A 22,534-nucleotide genomic window follows, 5' to 3' on the forward strand; every position below is an offset into this window, starting at 1 on the left:
GAGAGAGTCCCAAGGATCGGAGAGAGAAAACAATCACTGTAGTCAGAAAAGTACAGCAAGCCCAGGAGCGGCGAGCGAGAGGGAGAAGGAGCGGCTGGCCAACCCCGCCCCCAAGCAAGTCCCTCCTTCCGCCGCTCGCCCCGCCCCCGCCAAACCCAAACGCGTAACCTCTACCCGGCCGCCTCTCATTGGCCATGCAAATGAGCGAAGTCTGCCGGGACCAATAAGCCGCGGCCACGGCTTGGCGAGCGTCTTCCGGCCCGCCCCCGCCGCACCGCCCAGCGGCTGCCTTGAGGGCCGAGGGCGGGACGCGGGGCGGCGGGGGCGCGGCGCGGCAGAAGTGAGGTGGTGGCTGGACTGCACGACGGCGGAGGTGCTCGGCATGGCTCGCCTGGTCCTCGGTAAGCGCGGGCTCCCCCGTCCAGGGGGCAGCGGGAGAGCTCGGAACCCCCACGGCGGGCCGTGACCCGGGGAGCGGGCGGGCGCGTGGCCTCGATCCGGCCCGCGCAGAAGTGGGGGATCGCGGGCCCGGCCCACGCGGGGGACGCAGTAGGGGAAGCCGCGGGGCGGTAAGGGAGCTCCGCGGCCTTGGGGTGGGGGTGGGGGAGCGGGGGCGCCGGCTGCCCTGGGCCGGAGCCCCCCCGAGCGGGATCTAGGGCAGACGAGCAGGGCGCGTGCGGAGGTGAGGGCGCCCTTGGGGGCGGCCGTATCCCACCCGGCGGGAGCGTGTGCGCGAGCGCGGCGGGGAGGAGGAGCCCTGGGGCTGGGCTCGAACCCAGGGCGCCGGGACAGCCCCGCTCCCGGGTACGAGTGCCCGGTGCCGGGCTCCGGTGAAGGGGCGGCGACTGGAGGCCGGGGCGTGAGCTAAGGCCCGGAGCTGCGTTTGAGCCGCTGGGACCAGCTCTGGCTGATCCCTGGCGGATATTGAGTTTGGGCGGGTTCTGGGCCTCGAGCGTGTACCGGGAGGGTCTTGTCCTCACCACCTGTTTTATGGAATTCTCACTCCCCTCTCCCCCCAAAAATTGAACCATCATAAACCTTGTCCGGATAGTTTCATTAAAAAGGGACTAGTACCTCCCTAAAGCGGGTCTTAGGATGCAAGAGCACTTGAAATGTGATTGAACTTTTAAAAACTAAATTCAAGGCCGACTTTCCTGACTTAGTAAATGTCTTAGAGACCGCAGTGAGTGGGGTTGTGGATCCGTCCCGTCTCAGGGCTCTCCCTGGGCTCAGGCAAGGCGCTCTGACGGTGGTTGTGTGAATACTCTGGACCCACGGTTTGAGCAAGGTTTGAGTCCCAGGCCTCCGTCCCCGAATCTACGAGTTGTGTGAGTGGGAGCCAGTTACTTAACTGCTCCGGGCTAGTACTCCACAGAGTTGTTCTCAGGATCAGTGAGATTGTATATGTCCAAAGAGAGTTAAAAAAAGATGGAAATATTTGCTGTATTAGTGCAGAAAGAATAGAGGAGGGAGAAGGAACTTACTTCTCTTTGGTTGCCTGCAAGTGAATTCAGACAAGTCTCCAAATGACTCTGTGATTCATTCAGTTAGCTCATTATTTTAATACATGTAATCAGCCTTTGGGGGAGTCCTCTTGGTTTCTAGATTCCTGCTTTGAGACATGTAGTCTTGCTAACAGGTGTGGGACAGAAATGTTACTGACGCGGATTTATAGCATCCTTATCCGCAGTGGAGGAATAACGGGAGGCCACAGATGGCAAAACCATCTGCTCGCATAGACTCCAGACACTCGAATGTTCCATTTGTGCTCATTATCAGTGAGTGGAAGGACCATGTGAAATTTAGAAAGAGAACATTACTGGTCAGCATTAACCTACTTTAGCATCTTAAGTGGGCTCAGGGTTTTTTGTTTTCTTGAGGGGTTTTTGAAGAGGGTAATTACCGACTATTATGCAGTCAGAATTTGTACATCCTTTTTTTTCTTTTTTTTGGTTTTTAGGGCCGCACTTGCGGCATATTGGAGGTTCCCAGGCTAGGGGTCCAATCAGAGCTACAGCTGCTGACCTACGCCACAGCCACAGCAACGGCGGATCCTTAACCCACCGAGCAAGGCCAGGGATCGAGCTTGAAATCTTGTGGTTACTAGTCAGATTCGTTTCTGCTGCGCCACAACGGGAACGCTGGAGTTTGTACACCTTTTAGTGCTTTTCTGAGCATCATATTTGATTTCCTTCTAACCCTGCCACATCTTACTGCCCTTTAAGGGAATTAGGTCTTGAACCTTTATTATCAAGACATTTCCATGGATAGCCATTCCTAAGCAGGGGAGGTGCTTGTGGGAAGCAGGCCACTTTAAAGATGAGTAACAAAAGTCCAGCGCCATTGCGGGGGGGCTCCCGGGGGCTCCTGTCCGTGTTATACTGAGTGTCAGCAGTCAGGACCATCTGAATGGGAAGGAAGTACGTTCCTGAGGTAGAAAGTCCCGCCCTGTCCTTTGATGACTCCAGCCTGCTTGAAAGTCTGAAGGGGAGAGGACACGCCGCCGTCTGCGGGTGCCTGTCCTTGGGGTGCACTCCTGCGAGCTCCGGTCCTTTGGTTAAAATGTGGGGTTGAATAACCATGTACTTTCTGACTGTGTGGCCTTAGGCCAATGACCCGTTCACTGTCTCCGTTTCCCGGGCTAAGGTGGGCAAGGGGACGCAGACCCCTTAGCGTGAGTGACTAAGTGGTACCTAGTCATCTAAGTGTTAGGCTGAGCTAGGGTGGCAGTTTCGGGAGGGTCGTTGGATACACAGACAGATAGCAAAATGTCAGCCGTACCCCAGTCCCCCTTGCGAGAGTTTCTCTTAAGGAAATCATATTTATTTGAGGAGGGGAAAAGTATTGGAATTTTTAGCATTGGCCTGGTAATAATGCAGAATTGGAAACCATCAAATTATGTCAGGAGCGGATTGGCAACGTGATACCGCCATTGCAAATGGTTACGTGGGGGGACTCGATACCGTAGTTACTTAGGTAGAATCCGTAACTTCTTATGAGTGAAGAAAGGATTCGGAAGCGAGTGTCAGGATGTCCAGTGAGGTCCCGTTTATTTACACAGAGTTTAGAGCTCCGCGTGGTACAGAGAGAGGTCAGTAAGAAGACCCACCAGCGTACCAGTCGTTCATTCTAGTGGGACTGTTGATAGCTTGGCCTTTTTTCCCCCTAGTTTTTGAAAATTTCCCAAGGAGTGCAGTATATTGAACAAGTATCAATTCATAGAGTTTTTGGTTTTGTTTTGTTTAAGATAAATGTCTTTACAAGTAGTGGTAGAAACTCCATAGAGGATTTTCTAAGACCAGCCTTCCAAGCTTCTCAGAATTAGGCCTGTCTTTGCTCAGAGTCTTGATTGACTCGCTTGGTTAAATGATGTCCGGCTCTACTTAATCGTACCTGTGGCAACGGAAGGATGCTTGAGCAGCACCAGCCGATGGACGTGTAATTCCAGCTGATACGTGATTTAAAGTTTTCTAAAGTTTTCACATTTAAAAAGGCAGAAAGAAATAGGTGAGATTCATTTTGTAGACATCTATGTATCCGGTATATCAGAAATATCGATGAGATCGTGCCCGGTTTTCCTCTCTGAGGGTCAGTGTGTGTTTTACGCCCAGAGCTCGCCGCCTTTTGGGGCCCGGGCAGCTGGCGGCTGCTCCTCCGACAGCCGGCGTTGAGGGAGCCTCGAGGGAGCCTGGCGGTGGTCGGCTTGACCTCCGGCCACGTTCACTGTGTCCCACCTCTTGAAACGGAAGAGGAGGTCACGCAGCTGCAGGCCCCCCTCCCTGATTCGGGGTTCCCTCTTCTCCCCGATGCAGGCGTTTTGTTCCCCTAGTCCCTGTCCCCCAGCCCCTCCCATCGCACCGATTCCCTCTGCGCACGCCCACGTGCACGCCCACATGCACACCCACACACACGCCCATCCTGAAAAAGAAACCTTCCCCTCCCCTGCGTGTGCTTTTGCTATCTCCTGCCGAGTAGCAATCCTGTTTGAAAAGTTACCGTGTTAACTTAAAATTTGTAACCTCAAGAGATGAAAGGAAGGACACATGATTCTCTTCATAGAGGCTGAAACGAAAGTAATAGAAATTTCTTTAACGTAAAGTTTATTTCAACCCAGAAGCTGGGAAATGGGGAACCATACCTGCTGAAGTCAAAACATTTTGCTTTTTGGTATTATTTTAGAGGTATAAGCCAATGCGATTAGAAAATACCAAGAAATTTTATGTGTGTACATAGATATAACATATAATTTCTGTGTGTGTGTGTAGGTATATGTGAGGGGGTGAAATTTTGATAATATTACCAATTCAAAAAACTTAGGTTTTTTACATATTAGTTCAGAACTTATTTTTCTATGTAATTATTATAAACTACTTTTACGTTCCCAGAGTAGCCAACAAAATTACACTTGGTCCACAGAGTGGCTCGATTCTCCTATGAACAGTAGCTTCTCTCGCCTCCCCTTTGTAACACTGTATATGTGAACATTCCTTGGAGCTCAACCAGCAACTCCGAGCCTGCTCCTAGGCCATGGGGCGTGTTGGCAGGAATAAAAGTTTTTATAAAACCTTGAGAGAGTCACAGTCTGGTAGGGGAGGCCAATAATTATGTTTCCCATCACAAAAGCTCTAATAAAGACAGCATGCGAACAATGGAACTGAATAACGCCAGAAATACCGTGTGGATTATCTGAGGTCGTAGCGTCCACGAGCTGTAACCTCCCTATTTTTCACTGCCCTTGACCATCAAATGGCGACACTAGTACTGCCTCAGAGGGTGGTGGTTCCGGGTGGCGGTGTTGGTGTAGGACAAGGGCTAAGATCAGGATTTAAATCTGTTCCAGTGCAGCTCGAGAAACGAGAGTGGGGGCCGTCCCCTCCTTGCTCGGCACTGCACTGGGGGGGAAGAATTCCAGGGGCTTCCAGCAGCACCCAGGCCAGGGACGGGGCACGGGGGTTAGGAGAGAGCTGACCCAGGCCATGGTCCCTTGGAGACGCTGGTTGCCACCTGTCCTGTCTGAGCCTGACCCGGCTGTTGACGGTGTGCTCTTTGTTGCTGCTCCAGGTCTGATGAGCTGTACCCTCTTCGTAGCAGTTAATGGTCTCTATTCATCTAGTGACGATGTCATCGAATTAACGCCGTCAAATTTCAACCGAGAAGTCATCCAAAGTGATAGTTTGTGGCTCGTAGAATTCTATGCTCCTTGGTAAGTACTATAAAATGATTGTCAAGTATTTATGATACTTTATAAACCTAGGAAAAACACTATATAAAAATGTGATTTTATTCAGCCATCTCGTTTATTTTACTCATCTTCTAAAAGAGGTAGAGGACACATCCATGTCATCCTGATAAAAATGGGTCTCCTGGAGTTCCCATCATGGCGCAGCGGAAACGAATCCGACTGGGAACCATGAGGTTGCGGGTTCCATCCCTGGCCTCGCTCGGTGGGTTAAGGCTCCGGCGTTGCCATGAGCTGTGGTGTAGGTGGCAGACGTGGCTCAGATCCTGCCTTGCCGTGGCTGTGGAGTAGGCCGGCCGCTGTAGCTCTGATTCAACCCCTGGCCTGGGAACCTCCGTATGCTGCAGGTGCAGCCCTAAAAAGTGGAAAAGATAAATAAATATCTGGTTCGATTTCAGAATTCTTCTCTTGCCTTACATCTGTTTCTGGGGGACGTGAAGCTGTAACTGCCATGGAAGTTAATGGTGCACAGTTATATACAGTTGACTCTTGAGCAGCACAGGTGCGAACTGCCCTGTGTCCACTTACATGGGTTTGTTTTTCCCCAAGAAATTCGTGCTGCGGTATCCCATCACCCGTGGCAGTTGGGTCCTCGGGGAGAGAGGGGCTGACCGTGACGTGTTCTGTGCGGGTTTTTGACTGCAGAGGGTCAGCATCCCCAAGCTCCGTGTTGTTCAGGGGTCACTGGTGCAGTCAGAATACGGTATTGCACCAGTCGTTTAGGTAGTGAAAACATTTAATTGAGAACAACAACAGCAACAGCAGATAGGCCCGTAGAAACAGGTGAATGGAATCGGTGCAACGTGTGCAGGCGACGAGCACCTGCAGAGGAGGGTCTGCCAGCTGTTGCTGCAGGTGAGCTGCGTGGCCATCTGAGGTCCAGAGGGCCCTGGGCCCTGTAAGTCCATCCAGGGGGTAGTAGAGGAAATTCTTAAACACAAAAGATTCCCTGAGTCAGTACTTTTCAGGGTGTGCCTGATGAAAGGTTGTCCTTTATTGCTTTGTAATTGTTTCTTTGGAAGAAGAAAACCGAGTTTTGGAAACTCACTGCCAGTTTAGTGCAGCAAATTAAGGTAAAACCCTCTACTTGAAAAGTTTCTGCTGTCTCGGAGTTCCCATCGTGGCGCAGTGGTTAACGAATCCAACTAGGAATCGTGAGGTTTCGGGTTCGATCCCTGGCCTTGCTCAGTGGATGAAGGATCCAGTGTTGCCGTGAGCTGTGGTGTAGGTCGCAGACGTGGCTCGGATTGGACCCCTAGCCTGGGAACTTCCGTATGCCGCGGGAGCGGCCCTAGAAATGGAAAAAAGACCAAAAAAAAAAAGGAAAGTTTATGCTGTCTCATTGTGAGTCCTATTCATCCTAATACTTTTATTATGAAAATATAAACAGACACACTCCTATTTGCGCTGTGTTTGTTAAATCCACGGCAGAGTTCTGTCTGGGTTCCTCCGTGCGCATTAGGAAACGTGCAGGGGTGAGGATACGGGCGTGTTGAGTGCCTTTGTGGGCAGCTTGTGCACATGTGACCGTTTCGGTCCCTTACGGCATGTGAGTAATTTAGCTTGTTTGGGGCACCTACAGTGTGTGATAACACCTCATTCCAAAACTACAGCACCCCCGTAATTGAGAAGGTGGGATCTGGATCTGGTAGTTAATTCTGCGCTGCCGGCGGGGTCTTGCTTCATAGCAGCCCGGGTGAGTGTCTAATCAGAGAGGGTGTTTTTACCTCTTTGTTGTGCTGGGACTTTGGTGGCTTAGCGACGGCTTTGAATTCCTCCTTAGAGTAAAGGTTTTATGTGTATAAAGTAAGAGCTGTAGGCTCACAAAGAAAACCTAAATTATTGGGATAATAGTATTAAAATATCAGCTCTTGATAGGATTTCTATAGGACTCCCTTGCTGGGGTCTGACCGCTGGCTCCCGTAGCGCTGCAGCCGCGATGAACACAGATGATGTTTAAACACACCTGCAGCAGCTGTGGTGGTGACAAGAAATTGGCGGTGATTCTTTTATTTGGGACAGAGTCCCCAGGGTGTGCTGTTAATGTTTATAATCGAGGGAACGCCTAAATTTCAGTTACGGGTTAATGAAAATAGAGGGTTTCTCCCCCAGCAGAGTTTCCAGAGCCCCTACATTTTTATCCCCAGTCCTTTGGGGATCTGTGGACACCAGGTGAAGAACCCCTGGGTTGAGGGTCCACTGCTGGGTTTACATTCATGTGACCTCTCGATCTGTTTTACATCGCTTCCCATTGAAACTGAAGGAGGTATATACCCTTGACAGTCTCCGAGTCCTCCTTTCATTAGAATAATTCGAAATTAAGGAGGCACGAAATTCTGTAAATTTTGACTCCAGGACTTGGGAGTAGCTCACCTGGACATACTTACTATATGTAAGTATGTAGAAACAGCATTTCAAGACATTTGCTGAAAGCTCCTGCCTTATAAAATAGTGGATTAAGCTGAGGACCCCTGGAAGGTGATGTCACCTAGTGAATAAGAATGTGGTTCTGGACCAGGACGCCCCGGTGGGCAGCTCTGCCACTGGGTGAAGCTGGGCGGGTTTCTTAACGTCTCAGGCTCTGGTTCATCATCTGTAAAATGAAAATGACAGCAAAGCCTGCCTGCTGGGCTGTTGTGCTGGGTAAGTGAAGTCCTCCAGGAAAGGAGCGAGCATCACAGTGCTGGCACCGGGCGTTTGTTCTTTAAGTCCCTAGAGACCTGAGTAGAAGAAAATTTACTTTGTTTAAAAGACAAACAAAATGATCAAATGCTGTTGTTGTTGTTTTTTTTCATTGTCACCGGTGGTGTGTCATTTTATGTCTGTTCCCAGTACTTATAGAACTCCCAAAATAAAGTTATTTTCAGAGAGCAAATAAAAAACAAAAACCAATCCAAATCACCTGTAGATGAGCCAGCTCTGCTGTCTACATACAGTAGGTGTTAAACACAATGAAAATAACAGCTCCCTACAGCCTCGATGACTGCTGTAAACAGTAGGTTCCTGTACAGATAATTTTTAAAAGCACCTTTTTCTACGTGTTGTATGTCACAGCTTTTTTCAAGTGCTGGCACCTGGAAGACTTTTTCCTGGGTCTGGGTTTCTCTCCCTCTTTCTTGCTCTGGGTCACCACCACGTGGCACCAAGTGCTTTGCTCGTGCTGCCCTCGCTGCATTGGGCTTAGATGGGCACGCTTAACTCCGCTCGTGGGAGCCAGCAGACGTGGAGCTTTAGGCACAGGAGACCTGGCTCTAGAACAGTTCTAGAAACGGAAAGGTCGGGCTGGATCAGGGACTAGCAAACCTTAATGGGTTGAAGAATCCCTAGGAGAACTTACGAAAAACAACTCGGACCACACTTGAGCCAGGTTTGACCAGAGAAACACTGCAGTTCCCGCTGGGGACGTGGTGTAAACTTTTTAAAGGCAGTTTAATTGAGCGGTCATTTGGAAGCTTTTTTACGGTGATAGGAAAGAAGATCGTAGAGAAATGGGACCAGCGAGCTCCTGCGGGCCCCTGGCGGTGTTGCCGCAGCGCTCTGCTCCCCGCGGCCCCCCACCCCCAGGGCCCGTCGCGCGGGGAGCCCTGGTGGTGGTTTCTTGAAGCGGGAATCAAAGATTTCACGGCTGCCTTGTTTGTGTTTTCCTCCCCTAAAAGGTGTGGCCACTGCCAAAGGTTGACACCGGAGTGGAAGAAGGTAGCAACTGCATTAAAAGTGAGTATCCGAGAGGCCGCGCGCAGCCGTGTGTGGCAGAGTCAGTGGGTTCAGGCACATGGGCTGCATGTGCAACTGGCAGTCGATTCGCCTGTTGAAGCCCAGACATTCTTGGTCTGGGGCGAAAATTAGGTAGAGAGGAAAGGGAGCATGGACCTTGGGATTTTTTTCTTGTCTCTCTGGGTTAATTCTCTTTCCCAGTTAAATGGGATGGTTATGCTTCGCTCTGCTGCTTTGGAGCGGCACCTGCCGCCCCCCAGCCTTGCACTCTGGACTGGCCGAGTGGACCCCCAGGCCAGAGGCTCGGTCATTCTGTTGGTGAATGGACCCCACCGCCCCTGCGCCCCCCTCGCCCACGGCCGCGTCCTCACCCAGCCAGTGCTTGCAGAATCTGTTCCAGTCGAAGGGGAAAGAGTAATTTCTCTCCCGTTCCCGCAGGATGTGGTGAAGGTTGGCGCGGTCGACGCAGACAAGCATCAGTCCCTGGGCGGGCAGTACGGCGTGCAGGGCTTTCCCACCATCAAGATCTTCGGCTCCAACAAAAACAGACCCGAAGATTATCAGGGTAAGGCCGCCCCCGGGGCCTCACTGCCCTGGCGGGGCTTTTCGTTTCAGCAGGTGCGTCCAAGAGAGGAAAGAGCCTGGGGTTCTGTAACCTGTGCGCCCCGCTCCCCGCGAGTGTCTCACCCTCTTCCGGCCTGAATTTCCTTATCCGTAAAATGCTGCACAGTGAGTCCTGCCTCTTCCGAGTCGTTCCAAAGATTAAATGTGTCGGCCGTGTGGACTCTTTATTATGCTCTATACCCGCACGGCCTTGGCAACGATAGTCATGTTTTGTGCTTCTGTCTTTCTCCTTACTGTCTTTTTAAAATACAGTGTTTTATTTTTATTTGTATTAATACTACTACTTTATATTCACTTAATGGTTAGGAAGGTTCTGTAATTATTGTCTGTGTGAAAAGATGCGCAAGGTTTTCTTGCTCTGGTCGTTCGTCCCGTCGCCGGAAGAGGACCTACCGCATCAGAGTGGGAGAGACAGTCCTGTAAATGAGATGGAGAGTTTTGCCTGTGAATCTTGGTGCTTCGTAAACACGTATCCTGTTTGCATGGCGACGCTGTCGTGTGGCCTCTTTGCCTGTGGGTGGTAGGGCAGCCAGCCCTGCAGGTTGTCCGTTTCGTAGCGGCGTAAACAGAGGATCGGCTGTGCGTCCCCCAGGCAGCTGCAGGGGGAGCTCTGGCTCCGGCCTTGCAGGACTGAGTCTTCCTCGAGTCACCTTGTTCCCCTGTAGCGTCGCCTGCTACGTAAGGCGTCGCAAGAGGCCATCCTCTCTGAGGCAGTCACAACCACTAAGTTGAGCCCCACGCAGACGCCCCATAGGGCGTGATGTATTTAAAGTGTGAATTGCGGCTCATGCGGTCCTTTTTCAGAGGGTTTTGTGACGGGGGCAGGTAAGGGACCGAGCACGGCGTCGCATCGCAGGTTTGGCTTTCTGTGAGACGCACCCGTGTTCAGGGCTGGAGGGGGAGGCGCGCCCGCCCCGCGGTGGAGACGGAGGGGGTGTTCTCACCACTCGGCGTCTGGCCTCGTGTCCGGCAGACGGAGAGGAGGCGCGGGGCATCCGCAGAGGGAGCCCGGAGAGCCCGGCCCGGTTGGATGCCTGGCGGGCTGCCCAGCCTGCCTGGCGGCTGCACAGCAGGCATGAAAGCCTGTCTTTGGCTCCTGCACGGTTCCCGGAAAGGGCGCGTGGAGAGCGTGTGACTCCGTCAATGTCCGTGGAGTTGGTGCCTCACCAAACGGGTCCGAATCCTTGGAGATGAGGCCTCAGCCACGTGCTCTCAGCGAGACGCCCTGCTCGAAAGTCCCGTAAGATGAGCACTTGCATTTTTCTGCATAAACATCTGCTCGGGAAGAAAAATTGAATGCCGAGAGCAGGAGTTGGGCTGGCTCCTTGTTTTTGTAAATAATTTTCAAGGAGCTCGCTGGTGGCCTAGCAGCTAAGGATGGGGCCCTGTCACTGCTGTGGCTCCGGTCATTGGTGTGGTGTCGGGTCCGTCCCTGGCCCAGGATCCTCTGGTGCCACGGGCACGGCCAAATTGGAAAACGGTTTTTCCGAACACAGCCCTCCGCGTTCATCCGCATCGTCTGTGGCTGCTTTCCCGCTGAAAGAGCAGCACCGAGGAGCTGCGGCAGCGGGGCCTGTGGGCCCGGAAGTGATCCCTGCTCGGTCTTGCGCAGGAACCGTCTGTTCCGCCCTGGTCCCGCGTGGGAAGGCCCCCTGTCTTTTCCCCCGGGAGAGTCTCGATCGGGAGTCTTTCCAGGTCGAGCCTGGGGCAGAGGCACGGGCTCGGAAGGTCGGTCGAGGGGGCTGCTGTGGATGCGGATCGGGTCCGCTTCTGGGCCGGGTCTTGCCTTTCTCGGGAAGGGACGCATTGGTGGCCGCTAGGGCGCAGGACGGGGTGGTGGGAGCACCCTCTGGGGCCTCCTGTGCAGTGTTTTCTTTTTGGTGTCAGGTCTGAAGGCTTCTCAGAAGGTTTTCTCCCTGGGCAGTTCAATTAGAAAGATTTTTTTTTTTCCTTTTAAGACCCTTTCTAAAGAGGTTTTGTTAGTTTTGCCTTTGAACTCTGAAGCTGGTGTCAAGGCACATGTTACCCCTCTGCTTCCGGGTCAGGCCCCCATCTCCTGAGTCTTTGTGCAGCACGCGCTTGTTTTGTTGGTAAACTCCCCAAGTCTGTCGCCACTTGAGTTTTACTGCAGCAGGGCTTCTTACTTCTTTTCTCTCAGGAGCAGGGTCAGCGAGAGAACCTCAAAACCCCACATGACCGTGTTTGAAGCCAGGCCTGGCCTGGCCTCCGGTCACTTAGCTTCAGACACTTGTCTCCTACTTTGTGCACAGTCCTTCCGTCCATTATCTCGCAGAGATGGTCTTTCCATTTTGCTCCTTTGGTCCCCTCTCTTTACAAATCTCCCCTGCTTTCTTAACTAGATACTCTTTTTTTTTTTTTTTTTTTTTTTTTTTTTTTTTGTCTGTGTGCATGTTATACGTTCAGTAAACATTAGTGAGCTGTCCTCAGGGGTGGATGGTGTTTGGGGGCGGCCAGAATGTTCTCGTTCACACGAATCACCTGGAACCAGAGAAGAGAAATGCGTTTTAAAGGCTAGCAGGACGTGCGCTCTGGAGAGAAATTGGCTCTATCTGAGGAGCATGTGGCTTGTTAGGCCTGTTTGAATTTCAGGTGAAGCTGACAGATGTTGGTGTCACATGCAGCCCAGCCACCCCGTTCACCTGCTGGCCTTGTCTTCCCGTAGGTGGCAGGACGGGTGAAGCCATCGTGGACGCCGCTCTCAGCGCTCTGCGCCAGCTCGTGAAGGATCGCCTGGGGGGCCGCGGGGGTGGCTATAGTTCTGGAAAACAAGTAAGGCTGTGTATAATGTCCGTTTTTAACATGTGTCACGATTTTGAAGCCTGAATGTAAACACCATGTAGAAGATTTTTTTTTTTTTTTTTTTTTTTTTTTTTGTTCTTTTTAGGGCCAAACCCTCAGCACATGGAGGGTCCCAGGCTAGGGGTCGAATCGGAGCTGCAGCGGCCAGCCTATGCCACAGCCACAGCAGCGCGGGATCCGAGCCACATCTGCGACCTGCACCACAGCTCATGGCAACAGCGGGTCCTTGACCAACTGAGTGAGGCCAAGGGTTGAACCCACAACCTCATGGTTCCTCCAGATTTGTTTCCACTGCACCACGATGGGAACTCCAGAAGATAATTTTTTAAAAAAAAATATTTTAAATTTGGAATTCCCTTGTAATGCAGCAGGGGGGTTAAGGATCTGGTGTGGTCACTGCTCAGCCCAAGTTCGACCCCTGGCCCAGGAACTACTACTACATGCTGCAGGCATGGCCAAAAAAAAATTTTTTTTTAATTAGTGTACTTTCACTTAAAAAAAAAAAAATCCTAGGACGTTGAGTCAAGTGACTGCAGATTGAGTCAGCCACTCAGCCTGCTTGTTCGGCCTCCTCAGAGTCACTGTCGATATAGCCGGTCTCCCTGCCAAGAACTAGACCCTGAGATAGGCTTCCCTGGCCCAGGGCAGAGGTAAAAGAGCTTGAACGACGGTGGCGGGGGAAAGAGCTCCTGGCCACGGGCCCTGGACTCTGGCCTCCATGGCCTTGGTGGTTCTAGGGTGGAGCGGGGAGACCAGCTCCCTCCAGGTCAGCTCTGGGCAGACACAGGTGGAATTTGGCTCATCTCTTGGCCTGTATCCATGGCAGTCAGGCTGAAATCCCTGGACATTTTGCAATGGGTAGGGAGGAAGATTCCTGTTTGTGGATTGGGTGTTTAGATTCCCTTGTATGGGGAGTTCCCGCTGTGGCTCAGTGGGTTAAGAACCCCCGACTAGGATCCATGAGGATGCAGGTTCAATCCCTGGCCTCACTCAGTAGGTTAAGGATCCAGAGTTGCTGTGAGCTGTGGTGTAGGTTGCAGACGCGGCTCGGATCCCACATTGCCGTGGCTTCGGTGTAGGCCATAAGCTGCAGCACCAAAAAAAATCAAAAGAAGTGAAATTCGGCCTTTATGTACTGTGTTCCTGTGAGGAGACGTTGAATTCTTGCCTGTTTGTACGGGCACAGCTCATTCTGCTGCACTTTGCAGATGATGCATTTTTCACAAATTGAGGCCTTGTGGCAACCCTGCCTCAAGCCAGCCTGTCAGCGCCATTTCTCCAGCAGCGTCTGCTCCCAATGCATGTTGGTAATCCGCGTGGTGTTTCACGGGTTCCCCTATGCGTGTGCAAGCAGTGATCTGTGATGTTACCACTGGGAGAAGACGACGACTAGCCAAAGGCTCCGAGGAGGGCCCGCGTGTTTCAGCGCCACAGTGTGTTAATGAAGAGACGCGTGTTGCCCTTTCGATACGGCGCTGGGGCACACGCACTAGACGGCCGTACAGCGTGCACATGACTTGCACATGCGCCAGGAAACCAAACGCTTTGTGCGAGTGGCTTTACTGCCAGGCTTGCTTTATTGCGGTGCTCTGGAACCGAACCCACCGTGGCGTCAAGGTCCGCCCGGGTAGGTAAAGACGGCCCTTCCCTCTCTTCGGAGACCAGCCAAACTAGCTTCCTGATACAGACTCGGGGCTCATCAGAGCTGTGCTCCTGCCTGGGAATTGAGACTTTGACATTCAGGGAGCACAGTGGTCTCCACCGCTCCCGTGGCTTTTGGCCCAGGCAGCAGACAGCATTATAGCCACGCTGCTTCGAAGGTTTAGTACTGAAGAAAATTCTTTGCGAAGATAAAAGGATTAAATGTTTTCAGCTTTCTTGAATGGTAGGGACTTTATTAACAAGGTCGTAACTATAGGAGTTCCCGTCATGGTGCAATGGTTAGCAAATCTGACTAGGAACCATGCATGAGGTTGCGGGTTCGATCCCTGGCCTTGCTTAGTGGGTTAAGGATCCAGTGTTGCCGTGAGCTGTGGTGTAGGTCGCAGACTCGGCTCGGATCCTGCATAGCTGTGGCTCTGGCGTAGGCCGGTCGCTACAGCTCCAATTAGACCCCTAGCCTGGGAACCTCCATATGCTGCAGGAGCAGCCCCAGAAAAGGCAAAAAGACAAAAAACAAACAAAAAAACAAGGTAGTAACTGTAGTTAAGTTTTAAGGTTGTGGAGTGGAGTTCCCACTGGGGCACGGTGGGTTCAGAACCTAACTTCAGTGGCTCAGGTGGCTGTGGAGGTGCAGGTTCAATCCCCAGCCTGGGAATTTCCATATTCCTCGGGTGCAGCCATAAAAAAATTAAATAAAATAAAATAATTCCTGGGGTGAATGAGCACCAAGCTTGAGGCTGAATTAGAAGAATGTAAGGCTTCGCTTAATGAAAACAGCAAAAAAGTGTGCTCAGATACACGTCACGTGTTAATTCTGAACGTGCTGGTGATGGTTGGAGAGTAAATACTGTTTGCCGAGTAAAAATAGTGTATTCAAGAGCATCCCCCATCTGAGTAAAACAGTGTTCACTTGAAGGAAAAACTCAAAACTTTTTTAAGAAGTAGACATGATTTTCGCTTTCTGTGTGTTTGGAATGGGCCCAGGGTTCTTTTGGACCCGGTCATAATTAACGTTTAATGTCGCAAATGACAGGGTAGAAGCGAAGGTTCGGGTAAGAAGGACGTGATTGAGCTGACGGACGACACCTTTGATAAGAACGTTCTCGACAGCGAAGATGTTTGGATGGTTGAGTTCTATGCTCCTTGGTGTGGACACTGCAAAAAGTAAGTGCTTTGGAGCGTGTGCTTTCAGGGCGATGTGCCGCGAGTGAGCGTTCACCTGCTGGCTTTGAAGCGCCGGCTGGGGCGCAGATGAGCCCGGGTCTCCCCACAGACGCCCCGGCTCTGCGTGAAGGATCCGCGTGGGTCGCCTCTGTCATCTTTTCAGAGATGAACGGGGACCTGGCGTCCAGATGGGGCCTGGGGCGGGGGGTGACTGATGAAGGACCAGGAGTGACCGGGACGGGGCAGCCTCGTTCCCTTCCTAAAGCCGCCGGCAGGACGCCACCCCGGGGGGACTGAGCGACTGAGCCAGATCGGGCCGCTGTGCACGCAGGAGTCAGAGCATCTGTGCTCGGGGTCAGAATCGGCTTGTAAAGTGCAGCCTTCTGCCCGCAGTCTAGAGCCAGAGTGGGCCGCGGCAGCCACGGAGGTGAAGGAGCAGACCAAGGGCAAGGTGAAGCTCGCGGCCGTGGACGCCACCGTGAACCAGGTCCTCGCCAGCCGGTACGGGGTGAGCGAGCTTTCCCTGCAGGGCGGTTTCCTGGGTGACACACGCTGTGTTCAGCCGTGACTTCGTCCCGGGCGCTCAGCCTCTCCAGGAGGTAGGAGAAAGTCAGCCGTTTCGTCAAGAAGAAAGGCAGTCATTTTACTGTCGTCCCTGGGACATCTGGGTCCCGGCACCGTGGGGGTTTCTCAAGGGTCTCTTCTGGGGTTTGAGCGAGATGGGGCCGAGCCTGGTGGTGAGACGGGTGGAGCCCCCTTGGACGCTGGGGAGGGGTCAGGGACGCTTTGGTTGCATGAAATTTAATTACCTGTAAGGCTTTAGAAAGCACACGGGTTGTCCTGTCCTGAAAGGTCGGCTGGGTGCTTACTCTCATCTTTTGCTGTGAATAGATCAGAGGATTTCCTACCATCAAGATCTTTCAGAAGGGCGAGTCCCCCGTGGATTACGACGGGGGGCGGACGCGGTCCGACATCGTTACCCGGGCTCTTGATCTGTTTTCGGATAACGCCCCGCCCCCTGAGCTGCTCGAGGTAAACCTCGTCCATCGCCTGTAATGAGGAATGTTCCCCAGTCTGACAGTGGTGGATATGAGAGCAGGAATGAGCAGTTCTGGAGATGTCCATATACGACGGGTGCCTTAAAAAAAAAAGAGTAATGACACCGTCTTTTCAAATTAGCTTTCTCCTCTTTTAAAATGCTCTCTTTCGAGTGTTTTGGGACTTTCGAAGGGGAAAACTTGGCTGATAAACTGCTGCTTTTTGTAATTTGCAGTACTAGAGTGGTTGCACCGTGAGCAAAAGCTTTATTCGTTCTTTAGAATGCATCTGTCTTTCATTTAGCATTCTCAGAAGAACAGCTAACATTTATTGAGCATCTAACCATGTGACAAGCACTGCTCTGGTGCTTTTACATAGATTTGTCTCATTTAATTCTCACGTGAATCCGCTTAGAGGTAGATACTGTTTTTATCTCTCTCTCTTTTTTCTTTTTTTTCTTTTTACTGCCGCACCTGAGACATGAAAATTCCCAGGCTAGGGGTCAAATCAGAGTTGTAGCTGAGGCCTACGTCACAGCAGTGTAGGATCAAAGCTGCATCTGTGACCTAGACAGCACCTCGCGGCAATGCCAGATCCTTAACCCACTGAGCGAGGCCAGGGATCACACCCCCATCCTCATGGATACTGTGTCAGGTCCCTAACCTGCTCAGCCACAATGGAAACTCCTCTATCTCAATTTTACACATGGGGAAACAGGTGCAGAGAGCCTCACATTTATGTAAACATACACGTAGTGTCTTTCTTATCTTTCTAAACCACTTAATGGCAGAGCCAGGCTAAGCCCAAGCCTTCTGGTCTCAGAGACCGTGTGTGTATAAACAGGTGCCTTACCACTGCTCCTGAAAGACAGATGGCCAAGGGATACAAACGGGAATCTTCACCAAGTATCTCGTTGGTGTTTCTGCCCCAAACGCGGGAGGTATCGTTTGGGAAGAGCCCTCTGTGGCTCTTGAAGGACTCTGTTCTTGAATGAGAGTGACGAGTCTTTGTTTTCAGACTTAGCCTTTGAGTTTGGGTTTGCGTCATGAGACCTCTCAACAGCCCTTGTCGTCTGGGTCCCACAGATCATCAGCGAGGACGTCGCCAAGAAGTCGTGCGAGGAGCACCAGCTCTGCGTGGTGGCCGTGCTGCCGCATATTCTCGACACGGGTACGAGGAGCAGGGCCTGGCTTCTGTTCGCCGTCTGTGCTCCCTGCTCTGCGAACACCTGGTAAATGGACTGCCTGTGCCACCTCCACTGTCCTCACCTTTAAAACATTGTGTCTCTTTAAATCAGGAGCTGCAGGCAGAAATTCTTACTTGGAAGTTCTTCTGAAGCTGGCAGACAAGTACAAAAAGAAAATGTGGGGGTAAGTCATTGGCCCGATGGTCTGAGTCTCCGGTTGCGTGGGAGCACATGGGGCTCCTGGAAGGGTCTGGTTCCCTCTGTTTTCTGTAGGATGTGTTCCTCCGCCGACTTCGCATGTTTGTTTGTTTGTTTGTTTGATTTCCAGCGTAAAGTAATTACCTCCGAGGAGGAAGCAAAGGCCGCCGCCTCTCATTTATAACACCTCAGTTGTATGCAGCGTGCTTTTTCTTCCTGGAGTCAATGTTAACGGGGGTTGGGGTCCTGGGCTAACAGACAAAAACTGACTTAGTCGCATAGCTGGATTCTAGCACAGCCTCGAAGGCTCGAGAAAAACGGCAGTAGAGGTGTGTTTCCTGCCTCTTCTGCGTGAGGCTGGATGTGAGCACGCCTGCCTGTGCTTCGTTTCTCTTTCTCTTTGGCTCTGTCTGCCGCTGTCCCAGGTACCTTGTCGAGGGCAGGGACTGGTCACACATTTTTGTGTGTATGAAGTAATGGCAGGCATCGCTGTGCCTTTTAGAAAGAAGCTGTTAGGCTTCTGAAGAACACGCATGATAACCCGAATGATATTGGTAGGATTTCAGGCAACAGAAGATTCTTCATGTTTATTGATTCATCAGTGGGGGGCGGGCAGCTGTCCTAGAGACAGACCGGGGGCTGGAGGAGTGAGGGTTTAGGGCGTAAGAGAAGCTGCTTAGAAACTTGTATAGAAGACGTTGTTTTAAAACTTACCTTTAGTTCTTCTTTCGTTTCTACACCCATTCCATTCCATAAAATGTGTGATGTGCCATCTTTTGTTCTTTAAGATCCCCTGGCTGGGTTCTGACGAATTCCGAAGGGATCCTTGCCCTCAAAGCCGGCCTGCTTTTCTAGGTGGCTGTGGACAGAGGCCGGAGCCCAGACCGAACTGGAGCACGCGCTGGGCATCGGAGGCTTTGGCTACCCTGCCATGGCTGCCATCAACGCCCGCAAGATGAAGTTTGCTCTGCTAAAAGGATCTTTCAGTGAGCAAGGCATTAACGAGTTTCTCAGGTGACGCGTTGTTTTGTCCCTTTGCTTGGTTCTCCTGCGGTAATGGGTTCCAGACTCGGTTTCTGTAGACCGGGCGTGGATGAGGTGGTCTCGTATGTGGCGTGTTGGAGGAGTCAGGCCCATAGGTGCTCTTCCTGTGCCCGGGAAGCGGTCCATGTGGTGAACGATGCGGGCGCCCTCTTCCTCTCGGCCACCTTGCCATTCTGGGCACGTGGCCCTGGGCTTGTCCTCGTTCTCATAAAGGTCCCATGTGGGCTAGAGGCGCCCCACCTCACCCACCCTGGCAGCCTTTGTACCGCCGACTTCAGGTGAGAGGGTTTCCCGTTCTGGGCATGGGCTCTAGAAGGCGGTTAGGTGTATGTACTTAGTGACTTGGGGGCGAGGGGTACTTGGAACACGCCGGTCGACAAAAACCCATGAAGCTGACCATCATAAGGAGGCTGAACTGACACTGTCTAAACGTGGGAGCAGCCCCTGAGCACGGCGGTCACCCCGAAATGATGGTTGTGATGCCTGCATCTTTTCCTGAGAAAGATGTTACAGGGAGCTCCCTGGGGGGGACTTGGCGCTTTCACCGCGGCCACTCAGGTTCAGTCCTAGGTCTGGGAACAGATATCCCGCATCAAAAGCCGCCCCGCACCCCAGTCAAAAAAGAGTCATGTTACGTTGGCTTGGAAAAGCAGCCAGAGAAGTGTGTAACTGTGCCCTGTACCCCCAGAAGTGAGGAAAAGGCTCGAGCCGTATGTGCCTTCGTGGCTGTTCGCTTGTTTGAGAGCAGGGGCCCTGTTTCTACAGGCGTGCGCAGAAGCCAGCTCTGTCAGCATTTAGCCCAAAAAGAAGAGAGTGGCAGAGGGCAGGCGCATAAACAAGCGATTTAAAAAAAAAAAAAAAAAAAAAAAAAAAAAAAAACCCTTTTTAAAAAAAGAAAACTGGTGGAACTCTGCCCTCAGGATGATGTACCTTTTTAAAGGTTTCACATCTTGCCTGTAGTCTTTCTGTTTGCTTGTGTTGCTGCCATTAAGAGGGAAGCAAGGGGGGTTCCCCCCCTTATTGAGTGCCAGCCTCGGCTTCCAGATGTCCAGTAGCAGATAGATCTTGGCCTTTTATCAATTCAGAGGCCAGTGTCCAGAGAGGACAAATAGCCTGATTAAGGATGCAAAACTAGTAAGAAGTAGAACGGCTGGATTTCTATGCCTCGGGCGCAGTTGTGTTTCCCACCTAAGACGCAGCCGGGTTGGCCTGGGCCTTCACCTCCTTCCCTGAGCTGTGCCGGTGGAGATGCAGGTCTGCCTCACGGCACTTCGGGCCTCTCTTCTGCCCGGGCCGCAGTTCAGGGAATGGTGGTAAACTGGGTTTGTCTTTGTTTGTTTGTTTGTCTTTTTAGAGCTGCCCCTTCAGCATATGGAAGTTCCCAGGCTAGGGGTCGAATCGGAGCTGCAGCTGCCAGCCTCTGCCACAGCCACAGCCATGCCAGATCCTTAACCCACTGAGCGAGGCCAGGGAGCGAACCGAGTCCTCATGGTGCTAGTCGGGTTCTTTACCTCTGAGCCATGACGGGAACTCCCTGAACTGGCTTTCTGCACATTTGTAATCCTGTTTTCTGAGTGTAACTGCTGTGTGTGTAGCAGGGTTTCTCCACGGTGGCACACTCCCCGCTGTGGGCCGGGTAGTTCTTCCTCCTGTTCGTTATGAGATGTTCAGCAGTGCCCGGCCTCTACCCCCTGGATGCCAGCAGTGTGTGTGCGTGCACATGCACAGTTGGAACAATCAAAAATGTCACTAGACATGGAGGTTTAAGAACCACGGATACACATTGAAAATTTGCAGCGTCGCCAAAAGCAGTGGATAAAACTGCCCAGTTTTCCCTCCATGCAACGTGACCGTTGTCAGATAACATACAAGAAACTTGATACCCTGTTTTTGTTTGTTCTTTTACCCATATTCTTTTCGTTAGTTGACAGTGTTACGTGAGTTTCCCATGACTAGTTGTGTGTGTGTGTGTGTGCTCGCGTGTGCGCTTTTACAGCTTCTGTCCATTGGAGGTTATCAGGAGATGGTGAGTGGAGTGTGCCCTGTGCTGTGCAGCAGGTCCTTGCTGCCTCCCTGTTGTGTGTGAGTGTGTGAGTGAGTGTGCGAGTCCCAAGCCCCCGATGTTCACCCATATTCTAAGCGCCCTGCAGCAGGGGATCTGCAGGCACCTTTGTAAAGAAGCCTTGTGCACAGTCTAGTCATTTTCTCTATAGCCTTCCAGTGCGTGTGGATCTTAGAGCCTGACCTGTGAGGAATTGCCCCCTGTAGATCCTTGAGGGGGCCTCTGGGACCCGTGGGCCGGTTCCAGGTGCTTCTGCTTTACTGTCAGAGATCCGAGGAAGAGGTTTCCGTTTTAGGATACGCTCTTTGAAAAAGCCTTTCTGGGGGCTTGAGTTAGTGTGCACCTTGGTTAACCGGGTGTTAGTGTGGGCCTTGCCCCATGTTCTGGATCAGCTTGGATAGTTTGCTAATACTCGCAAAATAGGTCTGCTGTTTTCTGAAATTATTGGTAGTAGCTGGCTTTATTTGCTGCCAAGGCTGTAGTCAGGAGTTTTATTACGTTGTCATAGGGTTTTATTGTTGCCCCTGATTGAAAAGATAATCCTGGGAGTTTCCTTTGTGGCTCAGCGGTTAACCGACCTGACCAGCATGCATGAGGATGTGGGTTCCATCCCTGGCCTCTCTCCATGGGTTAAGGATCCGGCATTGCCGTGAGCTGTGGTGTGGGTCGCAGATGTGGCTCGGATCTGGCGTGGCTGCGGCTGGGGTGTAGGCCAGTGGCTACTGCTCTGATTCGACCCCTGGCCTGGGAACCTCCATATGCCGCAGGCACAGCCCTAAGAAGGCCAAAGAAAGAAAGAAAAGATAATGCCATTTCCTGAAGTATGTTTCAGGCGGGAGGTGGGACCTGCTTTCATGCAAACACGGAGACTCATGGTTGTTTTTAAAAAGTCCTTTCCGCCCTCTGCTAACGTGCCCGCTGCTCCTTCCGCAGGGAGCTGTCTTTCGGGCGCGGGTCCACGGCGCCCGTGGGAGGCGGGGCGTTCCCGGCCATCAGCACCAGGGAGCCTTGGGACGGCAAGGATGGCGAGGTGAGTCCAGCCACCAGGGAGCCTGGGGACGGCAAGGATGGCCAGGCGAGTCCGGCCACCAGGGAGCCTTGGGACGGCAAGGATGGCCAGGCGAGTCCTGCCACCAGGGAGCCTGGGGACGGCAAGGATGGTGAGGCAAGTCCGGCCGAGCCGCGCGGGCAGGACGCCTCCCGGCTCTGGCTCAGCTTCTTAGCCTCGCTCGGCCCCGAGGCTGGCTGCGAACCGGGCCTTTGCATCAGAGCTGCGCCTCGAGCAGGACCTGCCGTCGCCCCTCCCGGGCCTCGGGGGCTCCTCCTCTCAAGTTCCTCGGCCCCGCTGCCTCCTGCGACGCCGCAGGCCAAGGCGCCTGGGTCGTGCTCGCCGGGCCATTCGCCCCAAGCTGAGCGCTTCTCAACCTGGAGAGAAGCGCAGCGGGGCCACTTCGAAGTCAGCCTGGATTCCAGAACCCTTCCCAGCGGGCTCGAAAGGCCGACTTCAGTAGCTCCGGGGGTTTGTCCCCGTGATGATGGGCGAAGTTAGAAGCAGGAGCAGGAGCTGGGTCGGGGAGAAGCTGCTGGGATCCAGCTCCCCCGGGCCGCCCGCCGTGAACCGAGACCAGGGCCCGCGTTCAGGGTCGCCCGCCCCTGCGTCCGCGCTCACCCTCCCTGCAGGGCCTCACGGGGCTCTCTCTGCTTTTCAGCTTCCCGTGGAAGACGACATCGACCTGAGCGACGTGGAGCTGGACGACCTGGAGAAGGATGAGTTGTGAGGCGC

General features: G+C 52.6%; 1 protein-coding gene and 1 long non-coding RNA gene across 2 annotated transcripts; one reads left to right on the top strand and one right to left on the bottom strand.

The window, feature by feature from the left end:
* PDIA6 (protein disulfide isomerase family A member 6) lies at positions 383-22,529 on the top strand. The gene is given in 13 exon segments (NM_001195119.1): positions 383-401; positions 5,062-5,203; positions 8,896-8,953; positions 9,392-9,518; positions 12,261-12,367; positions 15,093-15,223; positions 15,617-15,731; positions 16,115-16,255; positions 17,347-17,431; positions 17,559-17,631; positions 18,501-18,659; positions 21,685-21,781; positions 22,461-22,529. Coding segments are annotated over 13 exon segments (1,323 nt in total).
* LOC110260057 lies at positions 11,942-12,333 on the bottom strand. The gene is made up of 2 exons (XR_002342864.1): positions 12,238-12,333; positions 11,942-12,076 (listed from the first exon to the last, which is right to left on the bottom strand). It is a non-coding gene; the product is annotated as an uncharacterized LOC110260057 (long non-coding RNA).

This window comes from Sus scrofa, chromosome 3, assembly GCF_000003025.6.
Source record: "Sus scrofa isolate TJ Tabasco breed Duroc chromosome 3, Sscrofa11.1, whole genome shotgun sequence".
In the NCBI taxonomy this organism is placed as follows: Eukaryota; Metazoa; Chordata; class Mammalia; order Artiodactyla; family Suidae; genus Sus; species Sus scrofa.